Source organism: Setaria italica, chromosome II (assembly GCF_000263155.2).
Source record: "Setaria italica strain Yugu1 chromosome II, Setaria_italica_v2.0, whole genome shotgun sequence".
Taxonomy (NCBI): domain Eukaryota; kingdom Viridiplantae; phylum Streptophyta; class Magnoliopsida; order Poales; family Poaceae; genus Setaria; species Setaria italica.
Window position 1 is genome coordinate 34473587 of NC_028451.1, and position 19008 is coordinate 34492594.

A 19008-nucleotide genomic window follows, 5' to 3' on the forward strand; every position below is an offset into this window, starting at 1 on the left:
CTCTCCCCCCTCCGTTGGACTGGGTCCTGGCCGCTACTAGCAAGCAAGCGAATTGACAACTGAAGAAAAGCCTTCGTCGTGGGGAACGTCCACCGCGCCCTCCGCCACTACAACGCCAGGCACCCGGTACGCTCAGCTTTGATATGTGCTCATGTTAATTATGATATTATCAGAAACAGAAGACATGATGACTTGATGGATTCTTCCAGTTCATACACAACGCGCGCATGGCATGGCAGGGTGGATCCTGCGAAGCCCCTGATGGAAGCCCGCGCGTGTTTTAAGAACCACATCTGGTACCATATCAACTTCTGGGCTCGCAGCCGCAGCAGTAACCCAGGAGGGACTGCGAAGATCAAGCGCTCCTTCGCTGAGCTGCGCTACAAGCAAGACGATGGCCCAACAATCGTTGAAACGTGCACCCTAATCGGTAACTTCCGTTTTATGATTGATGTCAACAACAGAAGAGCCGCTTTGCCAATACAAAAGGCCGGAGCTGCGGATTTTGCCCCGGTGAGTACGACATCTTGCACCCCATCAATGGCAAGTATCTAAGCGGGAAGAGGTTCCCCGTCATAAAAGGCGAATTCACCTGGCACGGGCATACACTCCTTGAGCTGCCATTCACTGGCCGCCGAGACCAAGCCAGAAGAAGATATGAGGATGGTACTGGGCTGTTCCGGTGCCTTCTCAACTGGGTACAATGCATCTTTCACTATCTGCGGGCAGCATTCGCTTTCTGGAGGGCTTTTGGTCCAAGCGAACAGGCATCTGATTAGGGCGTTGTTTCAGAGTGTTTTACTTTGGCTTTACCTGTTTTGTGTAAATTAAGGTAATTTAGCGTGAAAGTCGTTTTGCGAATCGAGAAAAAAAATTAACTAAAAGTTGGGCAAATCCGTCCAGTACTAATGAAGCTGTTTCGGGATAAACCCTCCCAAGCAGCCTCTAGATATGCTACAATGGTGTAAGTTTTTTCTTTGATGATTTTTCTTTTCTGAAATACGGTATATACCTCAACGCTTACATACATGTACATCACCCTATGAATACACATATGTACACTTATGGGCATATTTGAAAAAAACTGATTGATTGATCTTGAGATTGATGAAGTAATTATAGGTGTCTCACTGTCGAGTATCGGTAGACACATTATGTACGAATGAACACCAAAAAAAATAAAATTAAAATTAAAAATACGAACACCTGTGTGATGATCTTACTGCAAATAAAAAAATGCGTGCTCCACACAGTGCACACACCTACTGAAGGCAAACTTATCTTTTAACGAAAATTTCCTATTTTTCGGTAAACGTATATATAGGCAGACAGATATGCGTGGTCGATGGTTGCAGGTTAGAAGTGGACTACTGTGGACGGAAGGTTAGACGGTGAAAATTCATCCGAGTTTGAATAGTTTACCTCTTTTTTTTTGAGAGGGTACCATTTAAAAAGGAAAACAGCAGGGGCTCAGCTTGGCCCAATCACAAATACAGAGCAGCTTTGCTTCGTTTCTACTCCAAAGCTCCACGTGCACCGCGGATGGGCCGGCCTGACTTCAAATGCGCCGACGCAAAATTCACAATTCAGACTCTCAGTGCGCAATCTCTCCTCGGCGTCTGCATTTTATACCGCGAGTGCACGTGGATCATGGTCAACCTGTTTCCATTTTTTGCGGCTTGAGGCACCGTAGGTCATATAGGAGCTAGTGTACGGGGAACATTCTAGCGATCAATACAAATTCATCCATGCGTGAACGTCATTGCTGTGCAACCTTTCTCGCTTAAACATGGAAACGGCCAGCCATGGAAGATCACCCAAACTAGTGGCGGACGCAGGATTTTAAAATTGGGTATACATTACCACGCCAAAGATCGACCATAGTATCTTTGTGGACAGCCGATCGGACAACCCTCTACCGTAGCTCAATCGCGCTGCCCTTCGTTAGAGCTTGACCACACCGCCCCCCTTGTGCTCTCCACCTGTGACGTGACTTCGATCCGGCCACCCCTGCACTTGCGCGGACAAGATGAAAGCGGCATCTAGGGAGGCAAGACAATGCTGATAGTCATCCGTGTTAGTGTTGTGAACTGTGAAATCTTATCCGTCTCATTTCTTTCCATCTCTCCTACTTCCTTCGTCCTAAATTACTATTCGTTTTGGCTTTTCTGCACCTAAATATATATTATGTCTAGATACGTAGTAAAAATTATGTACTTAGAAAAGACAAAACAAATAGTAATTTGGGATGGAGGGAGTACTAAACAAAGAACTGGGATCGTCGCATCCAACCCATCCAAAAAAATAGGATGATGTTACATCTTGTACTCAAATCAAACACATGCTTATCTTTTTTTCCCTTTGGTAAAACTCAATGTCAAGATCTTAAATGCTTAAATACTTGAGAGGAAAAAATGAACGGGGAGTTAGGGTGGGGTTCGTAGGTGCGCTAGAAAACCAATGATGCAACAACAGCTCCGTACGGCCAGCACAAAGTAGTCTAGCTCAACACAAAGAGGGAGGCTAGATTGCTTTGGAGCTTTTGAGCAGGTTATTTCTCTTGTTTGAGCCGAAGTATATATAATTGGACCCAAATACGAATATACATATGTGTATATGTATGTACACCCATGTCCATTAGCTGGGTCCGCCCCTGCCACAAACACGGACCATGCCATTGTCAAGACCGCGCTCTGCCTCCTCCCTCCTCTCCTGCTCGCCGTCGTCTTCTACCTCCACTTCCAAACACAGCTCAGCATATTCTCCCCCGTCTGCCGGTGCGCCAGTCAGCCTGCCGCCGCTGGCGCAGCTGACGACCACGTTGACCGCCTCCGCGCGTCGGCCACCTTCCTCCCGCTGAAGGACACCCGCCAAGGCGCGGAGACATGGTGCATCAGCACACTCAACGCCACGGCCGAGCCAGAGGGCGAGGCGAGGAACCTGGTCTTCCCTTCGCCGGCGTCGGCCGGCCGGCTCCTCTGCCTGGCGCCCCTGCCACAAACACGAACCATGCCATTGTCAAGACCGCGCTCTGCCTCCTCCCTCCTCTCCTGCTCGCCGTCGTCTTCTACCTCCACTTCCAAACACAGCTCAGCATATTCTCCCCCGTCTGCCGGTGCGCCAGTCAGCCTGCCGCCGCTGGCGCAGCCGACGACCACGTTGACCGCCTCCGCGCGTCGGCCACCTTCCTCCCGCTGAAGGACACCCGCCAAGGCGCGGAGACATGGTTCATCAGCACCCTCAACGCCACGGCCGAGCCGGAGGGCGAGGCGAGGAACCTGGTCTTCCCTTCGCCGGCGTCGGCCGGCCGGCTCCTCTGCCTGGCGCCCCTGCCACAAACACGAACCATGCCATTGTCAAGACCGCGCTCTGCCTCCTCCCTCCTCTCCTGCTCGCCGTCGTCTTCTACCTCCACTTCCAAACACAGCTCAGCATATTCTCCCCCGTCTGCCGGTGCGCCAGTCAGCCTGCCGCCGCTGGCGCAGCCGACGACCACGTTGACCGCCTCCGCGCGTCGGCCACCTTCCTCCCGCTGAAGGACACCCGCCAAGGCGCGGAGACATGGTTCATCAGCACCCTCAACGCCACGGCCGAGCCGGAGGGCGAGGCGAGGAACCTGGTCTTCCCTTCGCCGGCGTCGGCCGGCCGGCTCCTCTGCCTGGCGGCCCCCTCCCGCCGCGACGGCGCCAAGAACGCCTACGCCCTCGCGTGGCGCGACGCGCTGCCCCGCGGCGCGGCGCTCCTGCCGGGGCTCGCTTTCGTGTCCGAGACGGCCTACGACCACACCAACATCTGGCATGGGCTCACGACGCTGGTCCCGTTCGCGTCGTGGCACGCGAGGAGCGGGTGCAGGGCGCGGCCCGCGAGGTGGGCGCTGTTCCACCACGGCGAGGTGAGGACGGAGATGAGCGGGTGGCTGGCGACGCTGGCCGAGGCGACGACGGGCGCCGCGGTGGCCATCGAGACGTTCGACGCGCCCGGCCCGGTGTGCTTCGAGGAGGCGGTGGTGTTCAGGGCGAACGTGGCGGGCATGAACAAGGAGCGGATGCTCCGAGCCGCCGACTTCATGCGGTGCAAGGCCAGGGCCTACTGCGGGGTGGACGCGTCGAAAGCCGGAGGCGGCGGCGACCCTGCGGTGCTGCGCGTCACGCTTCTGTTCCGCACGGGCGCGCGGGCGTTCAAGGACGAGGCGGCCGTGACGCGCGTGTTCCAGAAGGAGTGCAAGCGCGTGGCGGGGTGCGCCGTCGCCGCGGCGCACCCGACCAACTTGACGTTCTGTGAGCAGGTCTTGCCCCAGTCCCGTGCACAATTCCGAATGGTTTGCAAGAAGATCTTGAATCCAGTCCTCTTCTTCTTTTTATCTGTATCTGTTGTGTTGGCAGGTGAGGTTGCTGAGCGCGACGGACGTGCTGATCTCGTCGCACGGGGCGCAGATGACCAACTTGCTGTTCATGGACAGGAACAGCAGCATCATGGAGTTCTACCCTCTGGGTTGGAAGCAGAGAGCCGGGGGAGGTCAGTACGTGTTCCGGTGGATGGCGAGCTGGGCCGAGATGCGGCACGAGGGTTCGTGGTGGGAACCCGTCGGCGAGCCGTGCCCCAACAACCCCGACATCCTAGACTGCTGGAAGGACCGGCAGATCGGGCACAATGAGACCTACTTCGCGCAGTGGGCGGCTAGAGTCTTTGCCGCAGCCAAGGAGCGCAAGACGGGCAATGCCGTCGGGGATTCGGAGGGAGGTCCACCGCGAGAAGCGACAGTATGCAGGTGCAGTTAGTTGCGTTTGCGTTGCTTGGAGTCGGAACAGCTGACCTCATACCAGGTATTTATGAGATTTGAGATGAGAGCTCCAAAGGCATCACCACTGTGAATGTAAGTAGAAGATAAGACAAACAGCGAAGGTTACATGAGAGGATCTATAGGCATGCTGATATCTCTAAAGTACATGATTATAAACCACAAGCTCACAGGGTCGGGAGACCCTCCTTTCTCGTTGCCGCCCGGTCCCTAGCCTATATAAGGGGAACCGGGCCTTCATTCTTCTCTCTCGACTCTCACACATTCATACCAACGCACACACACTCACATGCTTGCTTACGAGCGCCCCATTGTAAGCCCTCGCACGCTTGAATCCGAGGAATAAAGACTCATGCCGAAACTGGATATAGGGCCCATTCCTGAACTAGTATAAACCCCTTGTTCTTGAGTGTGAACCATTTGGAGCGAGGAGAGTGAGATGTATAATCACTAGACGGTGGTACGAAACACCACCAAGACCATACATTTTACTTTAAGTCTTAGCTCTATAAATATAGATGGTGCTACCGCGTACGGTACGGTAGTCACCCTGATCAGAGTCTAGCCTAAGTTAAGCTCTAAGAAACCACATGCTCTCGACCCTCAAAAGATTAATCTCCCTCAACTTCATTGATCTCTAACGGACGAATGATGGTTTTAGATCTAGTGACCCCTATTCCCTGTGGAGGTTGTGACATATAAGATACGTAAAAATGGGTCTATTTAAGGCAACCCGATTGGCTCAAATATAGTGAGACGATTTGTTCACCTTCCTATTTTGCCTCACACATTAGTTTGCCACCAATTCTTCGATAGATTGGTTCCCTGGTATCCAAGAAGGTATGGGATGTTGCATATGGGTCTTTCATGGTCAAACTTATCTAATTTTGATCAAATTTATAGAAAAAATTATTAGCACCTATGATATCAAATAAATAAACTATGAAAACATATTCCATGCTCTATATAGTGAAACTAGTTTAATGTCGTGATTATTTATGCATTTTTCTAGAAATTTGGTCAAATATAAAGACGTTTGATTTGAGATCGAACTAAAAACGACGCAAAATTTAGTAGAGAGAGTAATATAATTTTCATCTAAATATTTGGCTATGGCCGATGTTGTAGGTTTAGACGAAGTTGAGCTTAAGTCCACACAGATCGGATTAGCATCAGAAAAGGGCTTCAGATTTATTTTAAATTTTCTAACTAGAGCGTTACCTTTAGCTTGCAGCGCGCAAAAGCAAATAGGAGTAAAATCTACTACACGCGTAACCAAATAAAAGATTGGCAGCATTTCAACTTTGTCTAGCTTGGTCAAACACGTGTCCTCGAAGGAAAATTATACATCCATTCGACCATGTAAACGTCTAGACGTGCAAGGTTAGATTGTGTACTTTGTGATGAACCGAAAGATTAGCCATCAAAGTCATTTGTGATTGGTAGGTTACGCTTGGTACAACAGTACCTTCTGCATGCCCGAGCATAATCACGTGGCTTTGCTTCGATTCTACACGCTCTATGCTACAGGGATAGGAAGGACGTTGACGGAACATAATTTGTTAATTTTTTTTGTGATGGAACTTGATTCATCAGTATATGTAATTTTATTTTGATCAATTTATTTCGAAATTAACATCGTTATATTTTAAGTGGTAAATTACGTGCCCACGTTCTTATAGAGGTACATGAGCGTTTGCGTCTCTGATTTTCGCAAAAAAGATGGCTAGGGCGTTTTACTTCAGTATTTCAGATAAGCCAACTCAAAGTTTCGTGCACTCGTAATTCAGATTCGGATCTTCCCTACGCGCACTCTGTACAGTTTACTACCTTGACTGCACAGATACCATGGCCAACTTGTTTCCCTTTTCCGCGGCTGGATCGGAGGCACCCAAATAAAACATACTGTGCCAGAGTGCCAAGGTTGTCGTTACTAGGTGCTACTACACGATAGCAGCCGGTAGGTCAACGAGTATTCTCCACTGCACAGCAGTACATAATCACCCATGCATGCACGAGCGCCATCCCTCAAACTGTCTCTCGCCCGCCCATGCATTATGAAGCAGCTCGCCACGAAGAAGAAGGCGATCGCCAATAACGTGAGCCATTTCAAGCGCGCAGTCTGCCTTCTCCCTCCTCTCCTGCTCGCCGCCGTCCTCTATCTCCAGTTCCAAACGGCCACCGGCCTCTTCTCTTCGATTTCCCGAATCGTTAGCCAGCCAGCAGCCATCGACGACCTCGTCGACCGCCTCCGCGCGTCGGCCACCTTCCTGCCGCTCAAGGACACCCGCGAGCGGTCGGAGACGTGGTTCATCAGCACCCACGACGACGTCTCCGAGCCCGACGGCGAGGCCAAGAACCTGGTCTTCCCTTCCGCGGCGTCGGCCGGCCGGCTCCTCTGCCTGGCGGCTCCCTCCCGCCACGACGGGACCAGGAACGCCTACGCGCTGGCGTGGCGCGACGCGCTCCCCCACGGCGCGGCGCTCCGACCCGGGCTGTCGTTCGTGTCGGAGACCGCCTACGACCACAGCAACCTGTGGCACGGGCTCACGGCGCTGGTCCCGTTCGCTTCGTGGCACGCGAGGAGCGGGTGCAGGGCGCGGCCGGCGAGGTGGGCGCTGTTCCACCACGGCGAGGTGCGGGCGGGGATGAGCGGGTGGCTGACGGCGCTGGCCGAGGCGGCCACGGGCGCGAACATGACCGTCGAGACGTTCGACGCGCCCGGCCCCGTGTGCTTCGAGGAGGCGGTGGTGTTCAGGAGGAACCTGGAAGGTCTGACCAGGGAGAGGCTGCTCGGGGCGTTCGACTTCATGCGGTGCAAGGCCAGGGCCTACTGCGGCGTGGACGCGTCGAGCGCCGGAGGCACCGACCCGACGGCCCTGCGCGTCACGCTTCTCTTCCGGTCGGGCGGGCGGGCGTTCAAGGACGAGGTGGCGGTCACGCGCGTGTTCCAGGAGGTGTGCGCGCGGGTGACCGGGTGCACGGTCGCCGCCGCGCACTCGGACAACGTGACGTTCTGCGACCAGGTCTGTGCAAGGCACACGAATGGTTGAACTCGCTGAACCTTCAAGTGTGCGTGCGACATGAATGAAATTTCTTTCCCCCTCCTTTCTTGTTGGCAGGTGAGGTTGCTGAGCGCGACGGACGTGCTGATTTCGGCGCACGGGGCGCAGATGACGAACCTGCTGTTCATGGACAGGAACAGCAGCATCATGGAGTTCTACCCGCTGGGGTGGAGGCAGAGGGCTGGGGGCGGCCAGTTCGTGTACCGGTGGATGGCGGATCGGGCGGGGATGCGGCACGAGGGCTCCTGGTGGGACCCCAACGGCGAGCCGTGCCCACGCTCCCCTGACATCCTCAGCTGCTACAAGAACCGGCAGATCGGGCACGACGAGGCCTACTTCGCGCAGTGGGCAGCCAGAGTCTTCGCAGCGGTCAAGGAGCGCAAGGCTAGGAGGGCCGCCGAGGTACCGGCCAGTGAGCGCCGGCGAAAGGCAGCGACCTGCAACTGCAGCTAGCAGTGCTACACTGCTACGTGCTGTGGACGCACGTCCCGCCAGCAAGTCTTATAAGTTCTTTTGGTTTCACTAAATAATATATTTTTAAAGCACGTTGGAAATGGATATATTGTTGCAATGTAGCAGGAAAAAAAAGTAGATATAAGATAAATAACAACATGTCTATCTATTTATTATCTTAATACAATAGTATTAAAAGAAGTTACCACGTTTACCGAGAGGGTCTAGAAATTACTACATTAATCAGAAAAAGAGAAGAATATACACCGTCGGATTTTATGATCATCGAGTCCATATCGCATACGATTAACAATAACATAAATTCAAGAATAAAAATTAATAAATAATCATACCCATTACATCGTCCGTACTAATTATAGAATATGCATTGGTTTTTACTATCTGACTTGGGCTCCATGTCTCCGAACAAACAAAATAAGTTTATTGATATTTCCTATCAGACTTGTCTGCACGTTTCCATACATTGATATTACTTTGTTGTCCGTTTAGTGGTCATGAGATATTGTCATATGCGACCTTGCCACCTTGCTTCATTATATATTTGCAATACATCCATGACACAGTGAAATACGTAAACACAGAGTACACGACTCCTGTGTGTACAGCATGCATGAGCATATAATGCCACGACACGGGAACACAAGTACTTATTTGGGACTATAAATCACGTAAGTGCCCAAGATTTCAGTGTTAAAAGATACCCATAGAGGACCTATAAATCACCATATTAATAGAAATACACTATTAAATTTTACGATGATTTACGGTCTAAACAAATCTAATGAGTCTATCTCTATCATGTACGCTAATAAATTATATAACTAAAAAATAAGGAAGTATTTTTATAGACACATATGTTCATACACACGCAGACGTCTGAATACACGCATGAAACCATACCTTATAGGCACCTCCGAGAGACTGAGCTTACAAATCTTGATATTGACAATGTCACTATGGGTGCATCGCTATTGACAGATACGTCACCTACCAGCTACCACTAAAAGAATAATATAAGTTAAATCTTGGAATAAATCTAAAAAAATATGGTACCGAGTCGAGTACTCGAACACAGATGGGCAGCTCAGTTTGCTAAAAATAAGTAAGTTTGGAGTCGTGTACAAATATTTGTGCTGCCTGTTTGATTAGCGCTAGATTGTATTGTTTTTTGAAACATAGTACATGACGCTCATAAACACACACACACGTACTCATCCCTATGAATGTATACATGCAACTCTATCTCTATGAGCACCTCCGAGAGATTGAGACGATTGATCTCGAGATTTACAAAGGGAAAACGAAACCCTTACTTATAAAAAGCTTTGCAAAAAAAACAATCGGATGTGGTAAGGTAAGTCACCACATGCGCCTCACTGTAGACGGCCTCACTGTAGACGAGCAAGTCGCCTACCACTAAAAAAATAAGTCCGATTAAATTCTGAAATAAATAGATGGACAGGATCAACCATAGGAACCTAGGTGGGAAGTGTCAACCATAGGAAACAGCAGAGCTACAGCCAGTTCGCTAGATTGGACAGTTTTAATCGTGGGCCTTTCAAAGGTGTGTTTTTGATGTTGTGGAATGTGTCTTTCTTGCGCAAAACTATAAGTTCAGATGTGAAAGGAGCAAGAAGCAGCATTACGTATAGCACGGCACAAACATAATGTGAATGAACCCGGACCTAAACGGGGTTCTAAAGGATGTAAACAATTATGAGATGGGAGACGTACGGGCAAGGCTAGCAACACATTCAGTGCACCATGGTGTGCAGTGAAGCATGTCACACGTGTAATCATGATGTGTCAAGATCGACAAAGCCTTAGTTTCCATCAAGAGGAAGAAGAAAGCATATAGGGATTGATCTTGGAAACACAAATACATCAATTATTTGTTGTTGTAAGACATAGGTACAAAAAGCCACAGCATTCGCTTATAGGCTTATAGGGCTTATAGATTACCATATTCTGATTATTATATAGAAAGCGACGAGAGAGCTCTCGGCTCCTAGAGCGTGATGACAACCAGATTATGGAGATGATAATGACGCTTGGTCGTGCAGCCATATGTCAACGCCGCAGCACAATCTCCCAGAAGTCACTGCCGCTAGGGCAATCGCAATCACCAGTGGTGATGCAAAGGAACAAAATGGCAATGTCTTGCTGCATATAGCATCATGGCTAGTGGAGGTTAGCAAGAGGATCTAGGATTGATCGAGTAGCACGATGACCCAAACGAGGAGTGGCTGAGGTTAACGAGAGGATCTAAGATTGAGTAGCACGCCGACTCAAATGTCCAAAAAAAGCGGTAGGCATCAAACAACGAATTTTATAGAGAGTGTTTCCACAGGTGGCAGATCACGAATGCGGTTGGCCGCATAATAACAGAACGACAAATACACCGTTGTTCGCAATGCAAATTAGCCACTACAGATACTGATTGGTTCATTAGCATGGCAAAATGAAACACCCGATGGCAACCTTTTATATATGGACAACTAAACATCAAGAGAGATTGCATCTGTAATGTTCCGCTAGCGTAACAGGGTTGAAAAAACCATCTTTGAAATCAGATGATAAAAAAGGCAGTCTCCACCAAGCGAAAATATGTCCACAAACAAAAAGGTGCTAATATTTGTTGTAGTTGAAAACTTAATTGGACTGCAATTAGTTCTAGCCAGTGGATCATAATTTTATCATAGAGAGAGAGTCAAATACCGTCTTTTTTGTTTTTTAGCTCTTTTTTGAAAGATTCTTACAAATACGCTCTTGGCAGAACCATTTCAAAATTTGAACCCTCAGCTTGACGCCATACACGCTGGCGCCAAGCTTACACGTCTCGGCACCAGCCATCCTGGCGCCAAGGTCCATGCGCAGCTGCTGAGTGGATGCTGACGTAGCAGGAGCTTGGCGCCATCCATCATGGTGCCAAGCCTTGGCGCCGTGAATCTTGGCGCTAAGCTTGACGCCGTACATCTTGGAGCAGAGCAATTTACCCCGTACCTCTTCGGTTTTGAATGAAACAAGTATAATTATTTATGCAACAAATTATGCTACGGTTCAACTGGCTAGGACGTGAACTTGAGTTCGAACCCAGACCATAATAGAAGCCAACATTTTTCCATTACTACTTTAGACAATCTCTTTGGTATAGGCGCGCATAGCGTGTCAATCTGGCTAGTTACACACTCTATCACAGAAGCTCACGGACGGAAGCTCAACGGCAGGCCCAACGTAAGTACAAAGGGCCTGATTTTGCGTGCCAAAAATGTAGTGGTCAAAATTTTAACACCATTGATTTGATACCAAAACACCATTGCCAAAATTACTGAGCTTGTCCTGATTTTAGTTTGGCACATTTTGGTGCCCAACCGATTAGGGCCCAAACTCTCTAACAGAAATATTGCGACTGACTCATTTCATGCCACGTTTTCATGGTTTTGCACCGTTCGCTTTCACGGCTCTGGCTCGGCTGGACCTGGACACAACACGTCGCAAATCCGGTGAATTCGCAAATCCCAAGTAATAAAAGTAACTAGGATTTTTTCCCTAACCTCTCAAATTGCATAAGAGTTCACCGTTGAAACAACCAGAAATTTATCTGTGCCACTTGAATCTAAGGTTTCGGAGTCCTCTTATCCGTACTAAAAACCCCAAGTAATAAAAATAACTATATGTTCATTGAAAAAATTAAAAATAATTATATAATAAAAATTAGTCAACCAAATTTTAGAACTGCTTTTCCTTTTTTAAGCATATCCTGATCTCCGTTTATTCCCAACAGGAACAAGACGTAGAAAAAAAAATTCAACACAGGGGTTCAAACTCAAGTCTCTAGGATAAGAAGCCCATGTCCTAGCCAGTTGAACCGTAGCATAGTTTGTTGCATACTTCTTGGAATAATTATACTTATTTCATTCAAAACCCAACAGGTACGGGGTAAATTGCTCGGTGCCAAAGATGTACGGCGCCAAACTTGGCGCCAAGATCCACGGCGCCAAGGCTTGGTGCCATGATGGATGGCGCAAGGCTTGGCGCCATGATGGATGGCCCCAAGCTCCCACCATGTCGGCATCCACGTCAACAGCTGCGCATGGATCTTGGCGCCAGGATGGCTGGCGCTGAGACGTGTAAGCTTGGCGCCAGCGTGGATGGCGCCAAGCTGAGGGTCCAGATTTTGAAATGGTTCTGCCAAGGATGTATTTGTGAGAATCTTTTAAAAAATGGCTAACAAAAGACGGGAGTCAAATACATGGCCAAAATGCTGCCATCTATTCATGAAGAAAGTCTACCATGATTCTAGGCACGTTGGAAGCCAAGAAACTTGCATCTATGTTTAAAAAGTACTATCACATCCTACCTAGCCGCGGTATTAGCGCGGGTTATCTTGCTAGTTATCTTAATATAATAGTGTTAAAAAAATCACCACGTTCGTCGAGAGTGTTTAGAAATTACCACATTAATCTAAAAGAGAAGAATATAAATCGTTGGATTTTATGAAGATCTAACGGTGCAAATTAATCCAAAGATCCAAAATATCTATGCAAAATACAGTTACTAAATAGCAAATTTGGAAATACAAGGTTTACTAACATGTAAGTATCGGATTAGAACTCTATCATTGAAAGTCAAATGAAGAAACGTGGATGGCTTGGAGAGTTTAAAAATAAGGTGAGACTGCTTGATCTCTTTGTATTTAGCACCATAGCTAGCAACACGGTGTGCATCAGCATTGTGTCAAGAATACGACATGCTGTTTATATACAAACCACTAACATAGATGAAAAATTATTACTATGAAAAGATCATCTAAACACTTATTTGATAGATATTCCCAATGTGATATTAAATATATCATACGCTATTAGATTATTGGATGGTGAATTTGTGATCAACGTCCCGATTCTAGACTCCTGGCAGCTTTCTTCTCGATGCTTAAATTTCCAGTGTAGACAACCTCTGAGCTTGCCATTGATGACTCTCCAAGCAGGGACTCCATCTCCTCAGGGTTCTGCTGCGCCCAAGGATGCTGCATCACCTTTCTCAACCTATCAAGCCTCTCGGAGACTTCCTTCATGGATGGCCTATTCGCACCAGACATCTCCAAGCATTGCTTTGCTAACTCTGCAACCTCTTCGAGAACCTCCATGTTCTCGTCATTCTTGATCTGATCGTCCAGTATCTCCTTAAGCTTGTCCTCCTTCGTCACAGAAATAAATCTTAGTGCTAGGCTCTTCTCATCTTCAGGCCCTCCAAGCTTGAATGGCTTTCTGCGTGTAAGTAGCTCCAAAAGAACAACCCCGAAACTGTACACGTCGCTCTTGTCCGTCAATTGACATGTCTGCATGTACTCTGGGTCTAGGTATCCACAAGTTCCTTGAACAAGGGTGACGAACTGCGATTCATCAGTTGGTGCTAGGATGGAAGCGCCAAAGTCAGATACTTTCGCGGTGTAGTCACAATCAATGAGGATGTTTGATGATTTGACATCTCCATGGATGATAGGCGGGGATGCCCATGAGTGCAGGTAGGAAAGAGCTTCAGCAGACTGATGGGCAATCTGCACACGAGTAGCCAAGGAAATCTGCTTGCCATGGTTGCCATGGATAAGCTGGAACAATGTACCATTTGGGATGAACTCATATACTAGCATGGGGACCTCCACTTCGAGGCAGCAGCCAAATAGTTTAACGATGTTCTTGTGGTTGACCTGAGAGAGGATCAGCATTTCCTTGCCGAATTCTTTCTTGTGCTGCTCATCAATGGACATGCATCTTTTTACAGCTACTTCGAGGTTGCCTTTGAGAAGACCCTTGTACACAGTTCCATGTCCACCATGGCCCAACACTCGTTTTTCGTTGAACTTGTCAGTGGCTTCTTGCAATTCTGCTTCTGAGAATATTTTAAATGCAATGCCTTGTTGTGATTTTATCTCCTCAAACAGCAGCATACCCCCGTGTTGTTGGAAGTATCTCTGTTTGATGTGCTGTAGCTTTCTTCTTTGTTGGGTCAAGTATGCACAGGTTATGGTAACTATAAGGACCACTAGTCCAACACTTGCGCCTGCAGGATTCACCATACTAATAATCACTACTTTTATTCTAGAAAAAGAAGAATAGGCAACCCATATGAAATCACAAATTGCCTGTAGGAAATAATATAAGAAAGTAATACTTGCATTGATAAGGGCATGCTAGAGCATGATCAAACAGGGACTGTTTCAGATTTGTATTCGTGATGAAGGTGGGAGCAGGATACCTACCTACGACTGGCATCACCCAAAAAGAGGACTTCTGATTTGCCATACACATGTCACTAATCATTTGTTTTCCTGAGGGACATAAGCAGGTAAAGTTCCCCTGTGTATTTAGACAAGTCCCCCCACTGCGCGTGCATGGATTCATAGTATTCTCAAGGCATTCATCGATATCTGAAAGGAAACAACAATACTTCATCCTGTATTTCTGTGTACTGTTTAGAATTGTCGCGTCAATTTTTTCTATGTTTTAAGAGAGCAGAAGGAACCTGTGCATCCATCCTCGACGTACGGATTGCCTCGATACCCGTCCAGGCACTTGCAGCGGTAGCCTCGGTTGGTGGTGTCGACACACTCGCTCTTGTCGGCAATACACGCATATGAACTGTGGTTCGTTTTAGCAACCTCGCACGACTCCCCTGTAATGGTCCAGTCCATCACAACAGGAACTTGACCCTTGTATTCATCAAAGAAATTGCTTGAGTAGGCGTATGTGGTGCTGTAGTTGAATGCCTTCTCTTCCATCACAACAATGTAGCCGCAGGCAGTTGTATAGTTGTAGTTTGGATTGAAGTAAGGTTCAAAATACTTCAGGTCCTTTGGAACATCCGCTTGACAGCAGCCAGCGCCAACGGAGCACGAACCGTTTCTCTGTTCACCAGAGCATTGAGACAAGCAACCTACGGCATACTGCACAGCAAACATATGCAGGAGAAGCGTTAGCCCTTTTGCAGTGTTATTCCATCATATGGTTATTATGCGGAACACGCGGTGGCGAAAAAGAAAAACTCTACATGCGAGTGCGGGAAAATAAACCCTGGAAATCTCGGATTTAGTAAAGAGAAATTTTAGAATGATCGGAAAAAATAAGAGCCGTCCATCCCGAGAAATCTAATGATGGAAACAAAGCAAGTAAGTACCAAATTGGAGAGACCAAATACAAAAATAATTCTTAAATTTATTTTTTTAATTTTTTCCCGATCAGAAGGTGGAAACAAAGAAGATGCATCTAATTACATCATTGTCGAGTGTCACAATAAGAGCACTCGTGCTAAGTCTAAATCTGAATTCACAATAAAATAAAATTTCTCCTAAACTCAGTTTTACTAAATAGCTTCGTTACAATTGTTTTTTTTTGCGGGGAAGCTTTGTTACAATTGTTGTAAAGTAGATACTTTCAGGTACTTTTTTTATTAAATTTTTGCTAGCCGTTAATCTAAGAAAGATAATTAAAAAATTAAATTGAATTAGGTACGCATGGACGTCTCTTATTTTTTCAACCATTCTAAAAATCCTCTTAACGCAGATAAGAAGAACCGGATGTAACATCTCATAGGTATTGAATTTTTTAACGGCGAGAGTCCGAATCACTTACAGATTCACTCACCATATAGGCGAGTGTTTTGCAGCCGATGACCAAAATTTTGTTATCCACGGATGAGAACGCAAATGGTGTGTATGTGAAATTTACTCTCCATCTTTCTTCATTCATCTTGCGCACTCGATCGTCATAGCATTGCCAAGAGATGTCCATCTTCATCCAAGCTTTGGCGTCGTCGATGGAGATCTTGGTCACCTCGAACGGCCCCGACAAAGGCCTCTCGGTGCCATTGACCAAATTGCAGCTGATGGTGAAGCCTCTGTGGATGGCGCACTGATCGCCGATGCCGAACGGGTACGGGACGTCGACGCCGCCGCAACTCGGTTTGCAACCTGGGCGGTGCGCCGGCGGGACGGCGGCTGCGGCTAGCACGGAGACGGCCGGGAGGCAGAGCAGGAGAAGACGGACGGAGAGAAGCAGCCTTGGGTACTTCATCGTCTGTAGTTACCTGTGTGTTCAGGGAGTTCCGTCTAGCTAGCTTTGTGTGCGTGGTTGTGTTGCCATGCGCGTTAGCGATATAAATAGATGCATCTTCCAATAAACAAGAGTGTACTCACGCAGGTCGGCAGGTGTCTCTGTAATAAAAAGAAAAGGAACAGAAAAAAATTGATTCAGGTCAACTGCACTGTTAGGCGTTAGCCTGTCAGTTTTAGGTCCGGGGCCTGATAATTAAGCAAGACCTGGTCTCCATGGCTTGGCATTTACGTAGAAGGAGAAGACGTCGAGGACGACCTCGAGTCAGCGATCACTCGAGATCAGCCGCTCAGGACGCCCTTTAACTCCCAGGCACCATCAGTCCATCACATGAAGCGGGAGACTTGGACTCGGCAAGTCTTTCCGGCACAGTTCATCACTGTATCCCTATTATTGCGCGGTGATGTATCATATGGTAGGGCCGAACTCTGCGATAAGGGTTGTCGCTGAATATGATCGTTGTTACGTAGAGCTTCTGCCTCATATTCAGGGACAAAATTACCCGCTCCCAAATTCCTGTCTAGGAGAAAATGTATATATCTATATATATATATCAAAAATTATGTACTTAGAAAAATAAATGAATAGTTGGAACGGAAGAAATATACAGCTAGAGAACAAAGGACAGAGAGTTAGCCTGCTTACGGAGTCAGTCCACACGAAGGCAACATTTCTGCACCCAATGACATTGACTTTGTTATCATCTGCCGATAAAATGTAGGTGCTGGGAAGCTTCATCCACGCGTTGAGGATGCGCATGCTTTATTGCGCTCAACTGCCCCACCGTGGGCCGCGCCACCAAGCTGCTTCTCGGCGGCTTAGAGGTGACCAAGGTCTCCGTACCCGACGGCAAGGCCTGGGTTAGGGTCTGTTTGGTAGAGCTCCACGCAGCTCCAGATTCTCAAAAATAGCTCTGCTCTAGATTTTTTTAGCCAAACGGTTTTAGATCCAACAACTCCACCACGGATCTGCTCTACGAAAACGGTGGATCTACCCCCAGATCCATAGATTTGGTGGAGCACCTCAGGGGTGCTCCACGAAATCAAATTTGGTGGAGTTGGAGGAAATTACCCACCACTGCCACTCATTAGTGAAAAATGACCGGTTCGTTCTATTTCTTCACAGCTTCCTCTCGCGCTGCCATGGTCGCGCCCCGCTCGCCGCAGCCCCGTACCCGCCGGAGCACCGCCCCGCCCGCCGGAGCGCCGTCTCGCTTCGCCGGCGGCCCGCGCGCCCCGCCCGCTCGAGCGCCGTCCCGCCCGCCGGCGCCCCATCGCGCACCCGCCCGCCTGGCCACCGGCGGGGCCGCGCCTGCCAGCACGCCGCCTGCCGGAGCGCCGTCCCGCCCGCCGGAGCCCCGGCCCACACCCGGCTGCCGGTGAGGCCGCGCCCGCCCGTCGCCCCGCTCCGCCCGTCGGAGCACCGCCCCGCCCGCCGAAGCCCCGCCCCGCACCCGGCCGCCTGGCCGCCGGCGCGGCCGCGCCCGCCCGCGCGCGCGAGGCCGCCGGCGAGGCCGTGCCCACCAGCACCTCAACCATGCGTGCAACAGCGCCAGGAAGGAGATATTTTTTTATTCTGATGAATGGGCCCAAATTGCCAGTGAGATAAAGACAAGAATGGAGCTGTACCAAACGCTTTTTAAGATAGATCCACGGTGGAGCAGCTCTATGGCGGAGCTAGCTAGATCTATGAATTTGAAGCTATTTTTTCAGAGCTGGAGCTCTACCAAACAGGCCCTCCCAGACCTTGCCGTCGGGTACGGAGACCTTGGTCACCTCTAAGCCGCCGAGAATCAGCTTGGTGGCGCGGCCCACGGTGGGGCAGTTGAGCGAATAAAGCCGCCGTGGATCGCGCATTGCGGGTCTAAACCCGACCGGGAACGGGACGTCGACGTCGCCGCACCTCGTTGAGCAGCCTGGTCCCCTCGCTGCCGGGATGTCCGCTGCCGGCGCCGCGGCGGCGAGAGCCCACGCGACCGGGATGCCGAGCAGAAGCAGCAGTGAGAACTTCATGGTAGTACATATATATTAGTCATTTTTGTTGAGCTCTCTATCAATGAATGACATATATATTTTAAAAAGCTAAAACAATCTTATCATTTGGAACAGACGGTGTATGACTCGTTAACATCCCGTTGGGAAGTTGTACATTTTTTTAACAACGCACATCATATAAGGCCTCCTTTGGCACGGCTCATCCCAAAACGGCTTCACCGGTGAAGCCAAAGCCGGTGAGCCAAAAAAACTGGCTTCACCCGGCTTCTAGTTCATTTTAGTCCCGGCTTACAAAACGGCTTCACGCTACAGTGTCTCGATTTGCGTGAAATAGATGAAGCCAAAGCCGAAATAAGCCGTGCCAAAGAGGGCCATAGACTAGTGTTTAATTTTTATCAATGGAGACTGTTTATGCTGGGCCGGAAAGTTTAGCGGCCCAATGGGGAAACAAAATTGATGTAAAAGCGTAAAAGAGCAATTTCTCAGCCTATAAACCCATCTTGTAGTGGGCTACACATTGAGCCGACCAACCTCTCTCTGCCACGCTTCAATCCAGCCCACTCGGA

General features: G+C 48.8%; 4 protein-coding genes across 5 annotated transcripts; 3 read left to right on the top strand and 1 right to left on the bottom strand.

Moving 5' to 3' along the window:
- Positions 1-3223: 3223 nt before the first annotated feature.
- Positions 3224-4402, top strand: LOC101784130 (the record flags this gene model as incomplete). The annotated part of the gene is made up of 1 exon (XM_022824325.1): positions 3224-4402. A coding segment is annotated over exon 1 (1179 nt), but the record flags the coding sequence as incomplete, so codon positions are not given.
- Positions 4403-4412: 10 nt separating this feature from the next.
- Positions 4413-5086, top strand: LOC111256508. Its single transcript, XM_022824726.1, has one exon. It carries the CDS (start codon positions 4434-4436, stop codon positions 4776-4778), a length of 345 nt encoding a protein of 114 aa, XP_022680461.1. The 5' UTR covers positions 4413-4433; the 3' UTR covers positions 4779-5086.
- Positions 5087-6855: 1769 nt separating this feature from the next.
- LOC101784536 lies at positions 6856-8403 on the top strand. Its single transcript, XM_004959476.2, has 2 exons — positions 6856-7824; positions 7921-8403. Exons 1-2 carry the CDS (start codon positions 6856-6858, stop codon positions 8314-8316), a joined length of 1365 nt encoding a protein of 454 aa, XP_004959533.1. The 3' UTR covers positions 8317-8403.
- A 4593-nt stretch (positions 8404-12996) lies between these two features.
- On the bottom strand, positions 12997-16485 carry LOC101784936 (putative wall-associated receptor kinase-like 16). Of its 2 annotated transcripts, none has more exons than XM_012843381.2 (4): positions 15981-16485; positions 14863-15283; positions 14600-14767; positions 12997-14400 (listed from the first exon to the last, which is right to left on the bottom strand). In XM_012843381.2, exons 1-4 carry the CDS (start codon positions 16407-16409, stop codon positions 13229-13231), a joined length of 2190 nt encoding a protein of 729 aa, XP_012698835.1. In that variant the 5' UTR covers positions 16410-16485; the 3' UTR covers positions 12997-13228. The 2 variants fall into 2 exon arrangements, with proteins under 2 accessions (XP_012698835.1, XP_012698834.1); XM_012843380.2 differs by having other exon boundaries at positions 15969-16485.
- Positions 16486-19008: the final 2523 nt, after the last annotated feature.

What these genes read in the sequence shown, in the direction of transcription:
- LOC111256508 (XM_022824726.1), top strand. Translation starts at nt 4,434, where the DNA reads ATGACCAACTTGCTGTTCATGGACAGGAACAGCAGCATCATGGAGTTC.
- LOC101784536 (XM_004959476.2), top strand. Translation starts at nt 6,856, where the DNA reads ATGAAGCAGCTCGCCACGAAGAAGAAGGCGATCGCCAATAACGTGAGC. An exon ending in ACGTGACGTTCTGCGACCAG is followed by an intron (nt 7,825 to 7,920) that starts GTCTGTGCAAGG and finishes TCTTGTTGGCAG; the next exon opens with GTGAGGTTGCTGAGCGCGAC.
- LOC101784936 (XM_012843380.2), bottom strand. Translation starts at nt 16,409, where the DNA reads ATGAAGTACCCAAGGCTGCTTCTCTCCGTCCGTCTTCTCCTGCTCTGC. An exon ending in CGTCGAGGATGGATGCACAG is followed by an intron (nt 14,768 to 14,862) that starts GTTCCTTCTGCT and finishes GTTTCCTTTCAG; the next exon opens with ATATCGATGAATGCCTTGAG. An exon ending in TTGGGTGATGCCAGTCGTAG is followed by an intron (nt 14,401 to 14,599) that starts GTAGGTATCCTG and finishes TGAATCCTGCAG; the next exon opens with GCGCAAGTGTTGGACTAGTG.